Below are 12269 nucleotides of genomic sequence, written 5' to 3' on the forward strand. Positions count from 1 at the left end.
TGAGCGAAGGGCAGGGGGGGGCTACTGTTTTAAATATATATGATCTATTGTACCTAAATATACATATCTGGACCAATTCTTAGGAGCTAAAGAACTGACATATGATTGATCTCTCCAGGAACTCCAAAAATTTGGTAACTCTATCAGAGAAAGATAGATCAGCATCTCTGCTCTATCCAGGCATTAAAAAGAAAAAAGCCATGGTTTAAAAGAAACAAAGAGATGCTATATGTAGCACTAAGGGTTAAAGGCTACACAAAATGCTTTCACAAAAGCCAGAAGCACCGGGGGTGAGGGGGAAGGGGTAAATCAGCTGCAGAAGTTGGTAGAGTTAAAAAAAAAAAAATTGAAAAAGATGACTATTCCACAGCTGTGAGTAGAATCTTTGTAGGTCAGCAGCACAGCCATGCTGCTGACAAAACATGCAAAGAAGAAAACTGGCAGATCCCAGTCTCACAGAATTTTTATTAACATGTATATGTACTCCTGTGACCCTTCATACAAAATCTTCTTGCAAAGACAAGATTCTGATTTTAGAAATAGCAAAGCAGCTAGCCTCTTAGTGCACTGCTCTTCAATATTCAAGTCTTCCCTGAAAGACTTCCTCAGGGATATTAAGAAGGTAAGGAACTGCCATGGAAAACCGGCAATCTTTCACAGCTCTATTCTGCCACTTTGGGTATTATACAGATACTGACAAGCCTACTGAAACCACCTGGGAAGTCTGAGTACAGGAAACTATCACAAAGATGACCAATTAGGATCTATGGATTCCACAAAGCAATAAACATGGTAAACACCACAGAGGTATACACAGTGTATTAAATCTAATAGCTCTTTAATCAGTAAGTATTAATGCGCTGCTGAAAACAAATAACTTTTCTGGAAAATATTACCAAGAGAAGTTGAGTCAATATAACACTGATAAACAAATGGCAACAATAGGTTTTAAGGACTGGAAGGGGAAGGGCTTTATTTTGGCTTAACTGAAGAATGAAGTTAATACATAAGTGCATATGGTGCTCTACCTTGGTTTTGAGAGGGGTTTTTAGACAGATATAATTTGCACCAGTGCAAACTAGGCAATCCTAGAAGGAACTAATTCATTTAGACAAGAGTGTCAGGCATTCACAATATGGTCCCAACGAACACCCCGATTAGAAGTTTCAGTCAGTCAGGTATAAACAAAACACCACCCAATGTGGACTTTGACTTGGGATATTGGTTCAATAGTGTAGATAATCTACTTACACTACAAACAAATTACTTAACTTTCCCACAAGATAATTAATATTATTGCCATTCTACAACATTATTGTTATCCTACATACTTCAAAAGAGTATTGGAGAATATGCTCACCTCAATTTGCGGCTGGTTTCCTATTCTGTACTTGCTGTAAGGCCACAATTCTTTTTAAAAAAAATACTAATATAAAAAAGTTCAAGTATTTGGCTCTCTCCCTCTCACACATGGAGAACTATCTGCAACCTGCTCCTGCCCACTAGAGAAAGGATAAGAATTTGTATTGTATTAGTATTGCAGTTAGAATACACTAGAGGAGGTTTGCACTAAAGCTTATGAAAAACTCCCCCATCATACTGAAGGACAGTTTGCTTTTGCTAACTTTTTATCTGAAGTTTTAAGCCAGAATATAATACCAGAAATATTTTTTACATAAGTAAAATTTATAACAAATACACTTTAAGAAATCTCTTCAAATCCTCCTACTAGAACTTCATGCACAGAAGAGATTAAACCATGTAAGCAAGCACTCGCTACAAAACAGGTACTACACAGAATAACATAGATGATGAGCATCAAATCGATTAGTAAGTTACCTGCCTTATCTCACAGGCAGTGGAGAGAGAAACTCTTTCACTTTTACACAGAAAATTCATACACATTTTCTAATTCCTTTCCCACAGTGGAACTTAGATCAAATAATCATGAAAGGTTATAATTCCAGGCAAGGCTTTCACACATGTAAAATTTTGTGCTCCGATCAGTTCCCAGCCTCTATACACCTCAGATCCCTCGAGGAAAGCTCTGTACTTCATCAAGTTACTGCCTTCCATGGAGCTGTTGCCACTTTTTTTTTCCACATTTCATAAGGTAAAGTCAGACTGACAGTATTAAAAATACAGGGCCTCTTTAACATACCCTTGCATAATTGGGTTCCTTTGTGGCAAGAAAAGATTCCTTCATAGATTTGAGTGCTGGGATACAAAACAAGGGAAAAAAAAAAAAATCTTTCTACATGCAACACACGCTACAGCATAAAATCAATGATTAGTTTTCCTCTTTTTTCTCGAAGATCCAACAGAACAGATGTTTATTTCTCTTAAAATGCCATTTTAGAGCAAGGTAAGATAAAAACACTTCACAATTTCGATGCATTAACAAAAATAATCTTCCATTCTTCAGAATTCTTCTAGGTCTAATGTGGATCTTACTATTTGCACACATATACCTGGTATGCACAGAAACCTGTTTCAATAACTATGTTTCTCATAATTGCGTACTAAGCTCTGTTCCAATGTATTACCATTCCAGGGTATAAAGAGCAGGAAAATTGCAATCCTATTCCTAACTTCCACAGCTGGAAGCATCTATTAGTCAATTTCTTTAAGCACAGGAGGTCATATCATCTATGGTACAGTGATGATGACATTGGCAGGGAACAGTGATGTTATGTCATTAAATTAGCCTGTCTTCTGTAAAGAGGGGTTCATGGGAACATCCCAGTTGGTGACTCAAGGTATCCTCTCTGCTGGAAGGTGGAAGTATGGAACACTAACTGCATCAAATAGAACTAACTGCTTTCTAAACTTGACTCCTTCCCTTGACATCAATCTCAAGGCTTAATAACTAACCCAATACTAGTGGATCATTCTACTCCTCTGCTTTGCAGATTTCCAGTACTAGTAAATTTTAGATGTAAGGAACAGGTACTGTCTGCATCCTGAAGAACTACGTCCATGCCCACCTAGAATAAGAGCAAGATAATAATCAACATGAACAAGCTGATGTGATGACCTTATCTGCAGCATCCTAGAGACAGACTAGACTACAGTTTGAAATTCTACTAAACTAAAGCTTATGTACTTTTCTTAGCATCAAGTGTAATTTGCAGAAAGCAAACAATATTTTTAATTGACATTCTGAACCCAAGGAATAATTAGAAGTCAGAAATGCATCTTTTCATATATGGAGGAAAGGAAGATAGAAGAATGGTTTCCAACTGAAGTACCTGAAGCCTAGTCAGGAACCTAAAAGCAGGAACCTAACTACTCAGTACTCCATCTTCAGAGGAAAGCCATTTAAAATGCACCTGAGAGATGTTTGAGCAGAGACTCAGAAGCAATACATTTTCTCGAGTCATTAGCTTACAACAGGCCTATGAAAAGTTAGCATCTCCTTGCTCCTCAGTACCTAAGTTTACTCCATCTACAGAAAACAGGTTGAGATTGTTAGCTGTTGAATTTCAGAAAATATCTAGAAGTGTCCAGCCTCTTCACTACAGTCACTGGACACTGTAGGAGTAAAGAGATCACAGTAGGATCAGACTTCCTTAGCTACCTCTTGACAAAAGCTCCCCAGTTTGGGCATTCCTCTGGTTGAGAATTCCCTGCTCTAGTGTAGAATCTCTCAGAACAGTGAAGCGATGGCCCTGTCCGTGGTGCTCAGTCACCAGCGAGGCTGCTGTGCATGGCAAGAGCTCTGGAGCACCTGGTTACAAAACACCAAGCAAGGCCAAAGGGGCTAGAAAAAACCCCACACTGATAACAAAATACATACCAATTCCTCAAAAGACGACAAAAACTTGAAACAAAGGAATCACACTGTTGCCAGGAAGAACATATTAAGACAACATAGGTTTCACCTGAGTCTTCAAAGCCATCTTCAGAAACAAGTCTTGCTGAAAAGGTTAAAGAGGCTTTTGTTCTGAGAGGAAAGCACACAGCAACTGAGTTAAAGCAGACCCCTTCCAAAGCAATATTTAATACTGATTATCATCCTTTGATGCAAAGTCTGCTACATAGGACTTCCAGTGACAAAGTGTGTTTTTCCTCTAGAAGGGCTATTCCTCACTGCCCACTGATAGAGCACTGCGTGCCTATAGAGGTCGGGACCTTGTCCAGTAGCCCTGCTTCAGATTGAATAGCTTCCAAAAGCAGCCAAGAGCAAAGATCTTGCTCACCTAGGTTACACAAAGCCATGGTGCCATCTGTATGCAGTAGGGCAAATCAGCAAAAAGAGAGCACGTTCGGGCAGAGGCCTTCTGCCACCTTCCTTCAATGGGGTATTTCTGATCATTTCCTTTCAGGCCTGAACACTAATACATCTTATCTGCCATTTGGATTATTACTACTCCTAAGCAATTTGAAAAGCTAAGTACACATAGCAATGCCATGCACTAGCAATGGTTTGGTCCCATCATAAAACTTGCCAGTTTCTCTGAACTATGCAAACAGCAACTGAAAAGCATGTCCTACTCCAAACCAAAAATCATGGGAAAGTCCAAGAAGGGTACTGGAAGAACAAACTCTGACTGGTACAGGAAGGAAATTATACCTGTCTAGTTGCATCTTAGCTACGGACAAGACACAAACACCACATTCTGTTGTTGAGTCCTCTGCAGGATACAATAGAATAGAAGACTTGTCTCTCAGGAGGGGCTCTGCCTCTTAAAGCAATTTTAATTTGGGGATTAAACACCAGTGGCTTCTCAGATTGAAGTACTGCAAGAAGTAACTATTTTCAGAAGACCTGACCCACACCTTCTCGAAGTGTCTTATATCCAAAGATGTACAACTGGCTGCAACAAGACTTTACGGAGGTCTTGCTTTGCTGTGTAAAGTCCCTACCTTATGGGCTGACAGCAGAAGCCATTGAAACTACTATGTGAATATAACCTGAAATCCTACCCGCACTTAGCATCACAACTCCTAATATCTTTATGGCAAGATGAACCACTGATGACCTGTATGTCCTAAAGAGGTATAAAGACAACAAGCAGGTGAGCATTGTTTCAAGAGACCACAAGATTTCACTCTCATCCTTTGCAGTGGGTTATTTTTCATATCATGGGAAAGTATAACAACTTAAGTCACACATTGAAGAAACTAGATGCTGTTCCAAAAATGCTTCTATAGACTATCTTGTCCGTCAAGACTGTTTGCAATATTATGAAAGAGAACGGAGACTGGAAATGAGAAAATACTTGCTCTCCAAGCTCAACAGTTGTGATAAAAAGGCACTTAAGTCAGAGGAGAAGGTTTACTGCACATATCTTAACTGTAATTCCTCCAGCTGACCAAAGGAATAATACTGCCAGATTATGACAGCTGTTCTTACCCACAGGATGGGGTACAAATGACTTGCTTCTCAGAGGGGGGAAAAAAAAAACCCAGAACTTTTATTCGGAAAATAATTTCATTTTATGTTCCAAAAAAGGACATACCTACATACTAGACCACAAACCAAGGCTATTCTTATATTAGTGATAAAACGTAGCCTAACAGCACATTGCATTGTTTTGAAAGTTGGACAATTAGGAAAAGACATGGAGGCATCACAGGACTTTCATTAGACACTGTGAGCTGGGCAAGCATCCATAGAAAAACATAAAATGATTTAGCTGGATTTTCCACCCAGTTCATCAGTCCTGAAGCCAATGGAATTATTGTATAATTAAGCAGATATCTCTAAAGAGCTCATAACAGTTCACACTGCTTTAATAACCTGCCTATGTGTCAGAGAAGCTGAAGAAAAGAAAGTTTCAAGACTGGAGAAACATACTCTCAGTATCAAGCAGTTTAGGAAATATGAAAATCGATTGCAACATTTAACATTACAGTGGCAACAAAGTTAGTCACTAGCATTTTACAGCATCAAAGTACTGTATCTCATTAGTAAGCAGCTTGGCCACATTTTCACCACAGTTTTGAAGTAAAAAAGCATGAGCATGTGGTATACATAAGAATTACTGCTCTCATGCAACATATTACAGTCATATTAATGGACTGTAAAACATGCTAGTAACTTGTTTCATTTAGAAGTGCCTTTTTAAACTAAATACATTACGTATAGAATCCTTTTTAGCAAGAAAAGAACTAAGAAATATCGCCTGAGAAACTGCAGAAGACTAATATGCTTATTATACATTTGTTTCTACAGATCTTTAGTAACACATATACCCCCAAAACTGGAAGTATACCACTGTAAAAGAAAATTTATTGCAGATATATGTACAATGCTGTAGTAAACATTATTATAAAAGAATAATCATTTAGTTATTGGAAGAGTAGACTACAAGCACAAAATCAAACCGGTAATTAAGGACAACAATGACATCTAGTGGACACTCGGAAAACAGACCTGTAGCCTAATGCAAGACAAAAATGCCCTGCTGTTCCCGTCCTACAACATGCAACCACCGGATTGCGACGAAGCAAATAAGACGACAAGACAGAATTTGCAGCTGATGAAAGTCAAAGTAATGTGACGATTCATTTATTTCAAAAGAATACTAAATGAAAGTGTCATGACTTTTCTAACTGAAGATTTAGGATAAGATTATAGGTCAAAACTTGAGAGACCATCACAGATTACTGGAACGATATAGATAGATATATAGTGCCAACATAACAGGCATGTGTTACTACACTTTCTATTCCCACTGCATCTACAACCTGCTAAATTGCTTTTGTTAAGACTTCAAGCACTGAAAAACAAAGTGAAAACAATTAAAAAATGGAAAATATATATATATTGTAGTGCCTCCCTTTTCTCATCATTCTGATCCTTCTGTTATTGTAATACCCGCCATAAAAGGAAGGTAAGTTAAACCTTCCCAATATATCAGCCAGTAGCTACTGAGCTCCAGAGAAAAGGAATCTGAAATGTGAGGATATAGTAACTCAAAATTAGCAAAGATATCTGTTCATGAACTAAATTAGTATACAAGATGGATTTCTACAGAAATCATGGATTATTTTAAATCTCCTTTTGCTATTTAATAGGTCCACAAAACTAAAGAGTTAAAGCAACTCAAGTCTCATCTCTGTCTAACCATTACACTTTTGTCAATAAGAACATTAACAAAACACTACAAATCTATGTCCCATTTAAAGGCTTTAGCATCAAATGTCACACGTACAGAAAATGCAAATTGGATTTTGCATCATATTGTTAAAAACAATAACACTGCATCCCTTCCAAAATTTCTACATCTCAGTGACTGTCCAATATAAAAAAAACACTGCAAAAGATCAGAAACTATGCTGAAAAGGAAAACATTAAGAATACATCTGATCGTAACTTACATTAGACTGCCAATTTAAATTGGTATCTTGCTTAGCATACAATTTTGGAAAAGTTCGTGTTGCAATTCCACTAGCTCACACCATCAGTAGAGGCCACAGTCAGCTATTAGCAAATACTCAGATTTTCACTTACATAAAGCAGTATACAAAGAAACCCTTGCAGAACTGATGATCAGGGCTTGTGTCCCAAATTCTTTTTGCCAGAGTCTCAAAATGAGCTTTGAATCAGATGCTACTAGTAAGAGTACATGCAGCCTCCCAAAAATGAAATCCAAATGCACCAGAGTCATAACTAAAAACCATAGTTTTAAATTTTGATTCCTAGTGAGACTCAATAGCTGAGCAACCCATTCATGAAAATTGAAATTTATGATTAAGTCTAAAAATGCAAGCATTTCAAAGCTAAGTCTCCCCTTCGATGTATGCAGTGCATAGAGTTTGCATGTATTTTAAGTGAGATCAAAGTTTCAGGAATTCTAGACAGACCTGTTGTGGAAAACCTGACCAATATATTATAGGATCTATTTATCAAGTCTGTTATAACCATTTTGGTAACATAACAATAAAAAACAGAAAGCAGCCTATAAATTTACAAGATAAAACTAAAAGCAAACATCAAAATAAACCCATCCATTTTCTTACTCCAAATACAACGTCATTTTTTACCTCCAGAAACAACTGTAAAGAAGTCCTAATGAGAGGACTATTTTAAGACGGAAAGCAAAGCAGCATTCACCTACCCGGATTTCCTGAAGATTATGAAAATTATTTCCTACTCTGACAGAGATTTTGCTTGGGGTGTAACTTTCATCAGATTTGTAGTCTGCATAAATACATAACGTCTTCACTGTTGTTTTTCTTCTGCAAGAAGGAACAAAAGTTACATAAGCATCTTAAAGAAAAACATTGTGGATGAGTTTGTGCTAGTCTGCAACAACTAAGGATTTAAATTTCTAAAACTACATACAAGCGTGTCTGACTTAAAAGAACCCCACTATTAAAGCGGCTAGATGTTTTTCCACATTGTTATGCACAGAGTTGACTTCTACCGTTGTTCCGTCTGCCTTCTGAAGTGCCAGTATACCAAGAAATACCACAAAATGCCATGAGACCAGGTAAGTACCTGTATGTGATGAAGCGTATGTTTAGCTTATCAAATACAGGCTCTATTACTACACCAAAGAGTTTTCCAGAAAACAAATAGGAAGAGGTGACAAATATCTAACCTCATCTTAAGAGTCTGGTTATCAAAAAAGGACTGAAAGCATCCCAATACAGAAGAGAATAGGAAAAGATTTCTCAAACAATCAGCTAAGTCATACAGGACTGCTTTAAAAAAGTCGTCTACCCTTCAAATTATACTCAAAGACAGAAAGTCGGGGAAAAAAATGTCACCTTAGGTAGGTAAACGTGAAATTACTACAAATTACACACTATTAAACATTCATTTTTGTTGCTTCTTTAGGCATTTAGTAACCAAAACATTTGAAAATCCCATTTTTATAAATGCTACCTAACTGGCTTCTTACCAGTTGGTAACAGGATTAATCCAGGAGTCCTTGCACTTCCCAAATTCCTTAGTGAGGCATAATACAAAGCACCCTAACCCATATAGAGTAATTTTTAATACCTAAATTGGATGTTCACCAAATGAGGCTGTGATCCATCTGACTGCCAGTAAGTTTCTAGATTATCATCTCGTAACTGATCCACTCCAAATCCTTAGAAAAAGAAATTGTGATAGTCTTGAATATTGCATTTCCGTGATGCTGACATCAGACATAACTTTTCTTCAGCTATTACAAACTAAAGTATGCATCCAAAGTTATAACATAGACAAAAATATTTCTAGATATCCAAAAAACCTATGCTTTTGTGATACAAAACTGAAAGAGAAGAATCTGTGAATCAAAGGTCAGTACTTGAATTTCTTCACATTCTTATCTCCTATTGTGGGCTTTGGAACCATTCAACATGTCCTGGAATTTCAAATGGTTAAGTAGTAATACATACTAATTGCAAGAACAATACTTAATGGTGCAGCTGTTCCACCTACTCTACAATCTAACTTCTAAACTAAAGGAAAATTATCGGCAAAAACTGTTCATTATAAAGTTTTAGCCTAATGGATTTTCTTTTCACGTAGTGTCTGGAAATATTTTTAATTTTTCAAGCTAGTAGCAATAGATGCCAAAAACAGTATTCCTGAAAGTTAGTGCTGTTACATTTAACAAAACAACTCTAAATTTTTCTTTTTCCGTTCCTTTATCTCTTTACTAATCATATCCTTTTACTGATTACCCACGCTAGCTGCAGTTCTGCTTCAGCAGTTGAAGTTTCACCTGCAATAAAAAAGATCTTCCCTCTGAAGTGACAAAGCCATGATATTTTTCTCCAAGTAAGATATCAGGATATCAGACCAAAGATGTGCAGCCGGAGTACAATATTGTGACATAAAGGGAACATTGACCCAAGGCTGCAGCAATATATCAGATAAATTCCAAACGGGTATTTCCAAAATAGTAACTCAACCACCTCAAATGGAAAGGATACAGACCTTCAGATATTTCGAGCAGGTAATAAGCTGTCATTAACTGCACCTTAGGACCATTTACAACAGTTTTATTTTAACTGCAGGATTTTAGGGAGCTACTCTATAATGGCAGAGTCCACACAAAGCTCGGACAGAACATTTACGTCACCCAGCTACATGGCTTTTCTAAGTTAAAAACCGAAGATACCCAGGCAAAAATGCCAAAACATGGCAATAGTTAGAACAACACTGGATGTGGTTTTGCTTACATGATTTAGTTTGATCACTGCGCAAATAGAAAACACATTTTGTATAAAATCAGTAAACGATCTGTTTTGTTAACATGAGACGTTTCCTCATTGTATGATTTATGATATCAGTAATATCTTTCACATTGCATCAAACATAGACCAGGCCAAAATTATTTGTCGTGGCTACCCATACAGCTTACACTACAGCAGTTTTTCTGCTATGCTTCTGCTATGTCTTTTTACCAAAACATAAAACTATATTTCAAGAAGAAAAATGTACATTCAGCTTTTACATCATTTGTTGCGATTTTACCTGGCTTACAGGATGAAAGAGACCAGACTGCTTGGGAGCCTATTTCTCTAACAGTACCAGTCCTCTCTAACTGCTTTGGATCAGCACCAGGTGGTGTCTTGTTCGGGGTAGTCATTTCTAGTAAAAGAAAACAAGCAAGTCAGTTGATACATTCTTAGCTTGATGGTAAAACCAAAGGGTTGTGATTGTTATGCAGACACTTTAGTTCTTTGGCCTCACACATATAATAGTCTCCAGCACACATGGTTTATATATACAAAAATGTATACATGTATGTGTGTAAAAACTTTTGTTCATATATATAATAAAGTAAAAAAAAATTATCTTTAAATAAGAGGTTCCAAATACATGTAAATTTTGTGTCCTTAGAAGTCTAATACACACTTGCAACATTCATAAGACATTTCCCTTGTATCATTCTAATTCACAGAGCTGATCAGAGTTTCAGGATTTGGGGGTTGGTTTGTTTTTTTTTTTTTTTAAGTTTTATTTGTTTTCAAGAAATTAAAACAGACCCTGTTGATTTAAAGGTCAGCAATACAACTTCATTTTCCCTCCACATACACTTGAGAGTTAACCTGCAAGTTCAGAAGCCTATTCGGAAATGAGAGCAAGCCTGTCCTTCTGGAGATACTCCTTAAAAATATAAAATCAGAGTTTAAACAAATCATATAGTCTCTTCTATATAGAATTTGGTAAGGATTGGTCATTGCCACATTTTTCCATGGTCCATTTCCTTAACTTCATAGCTTCATGTTGAATCATTACCCTGTGACTTGCACTGCTAAAGTAATCCCATTCTGTCTCAACACCTAGACTACCATCACATACAACATAATCATGTTGGGTTTCAAACTGTATAGAGCACCTTCTCTACTTCCTAGAAAGCAGCTTAAAAGATTTTTTAAAAATTGCAAATAAACAAATTCCATGCAAGGAACAACATTAAAGCTTAAAATTAAACACAAAAGCACTCAAATCAGGGAATTAGCACTGACTTCTAATCCTTTGCTTACATGCATGACATCATATTATGCTCTGCTAATCTGAGAAAAAAGTCTTCCAGCACCTCACTAAGATAGCAAATGAGGTACCGAACTAGGCTGGTATCCACAAGATCCAGACCTTACTCACTACAGAGACAAGATTTGCTATGCAAGAATAACTGTGCAGCTAAAAAACCGTACAGGAAATCTGAATTCAGTAGTGTGTATCATGGTCTTCACCAAACACTTCTGATAGGCCCTTTACTCTTTTTTTTTTTCCAATTTGCAAACAGACTTGAGATGGTCTTCCAGGTTTTTTTGCTACTTTCTCATATAGAAGACTTCAGTCACTGAATGGTAGGGCTTGGAAAGGATCTCTGGAGATCATCTAGAGCATGTTACACAGGATTGCATCCAGGAGGGTTTTGAGTATCTCCAGCGAAGGAGACTTCGCAGCCTCTCTGGGCAGCCTGTTCCAGTGCTCTGCCACCCTCAGAGTAAAGAAGTTTCTCCTCATATTTACATAGAACTTCCTGTGTTCCTGTTGCTGGGCTCCACTAAAAAGAGCCTGGCCCAATCCTCCTGACTCTTGCTCTTGAGATATTTATAAGCATTGATAAGATCCCCTCTCAGTCTTCTCTTCTCCAGCCTAAACAGACACAGGTTCCTCAGTCTTTCCTTGTAAGAGAGATGATTCAGTCCCCTAATGATCTTCATAGCCCTTTGCTGGACTCTCTCTAGTAGTTACTCGTCTTTCTTGACCTGGGGAGCCCACCACTGGACACTATCTAGATGTGGCCTCACCAGGGCTGAGTAGAGGGGGAGGAGAACCTCTCTCAACCAGCTGGTTGCACTTT

The 12269-nt window shown here is 37.4% G+C and overlaps 1 protein-coding gene across 1 annotated transcript in view; it reads right to left on the bottom strand.

Moving 5' to 3' along the window:
* The window catches only part of ANAPC10 (anaphase promoting complex subunit 10), a 30365-nt gene extending 19824 nt beyond the window's left edge, over window positions 1-10541 (bottom strand). The window contains exons 1-3 of the mRNA XM_010145639.1: window positions 10427-10541; window positions 8960-9050; window positions 8070-8190 (exon numbers count right to left, since the gene is read on the bottom strand). Coding sequence (XP_010143941.1) covers window positions 8070-8190; window positions 8960-9050; window positions 10427-10541 — 327 coding nt within the window. The remainder of the gene's footprint in view (window positions 1-8069; window positions 8191-8959; window positions 9051-10426) is intronic.
* Between the last annotated feature and the right edge of the window lie 1728 nt (window positions 10542-12269).

Source organism: Buceros rhinoceros, unplaced genomic scaffold, assembly GCF_000710305.1.
Source record: "Buceros rhinoceros silvestris isolate BGI_N320 unplaced genomic scaffold, ASM71030v1 scaffold1401, whole genome shotgun sequence".
Classification (NCBI taxonomy): Eukaryota; Metazoa; Chordata; class Aves; order Bucerotiformes; family Bucerotidae; genus Buceros; species Buceros rhinoceros.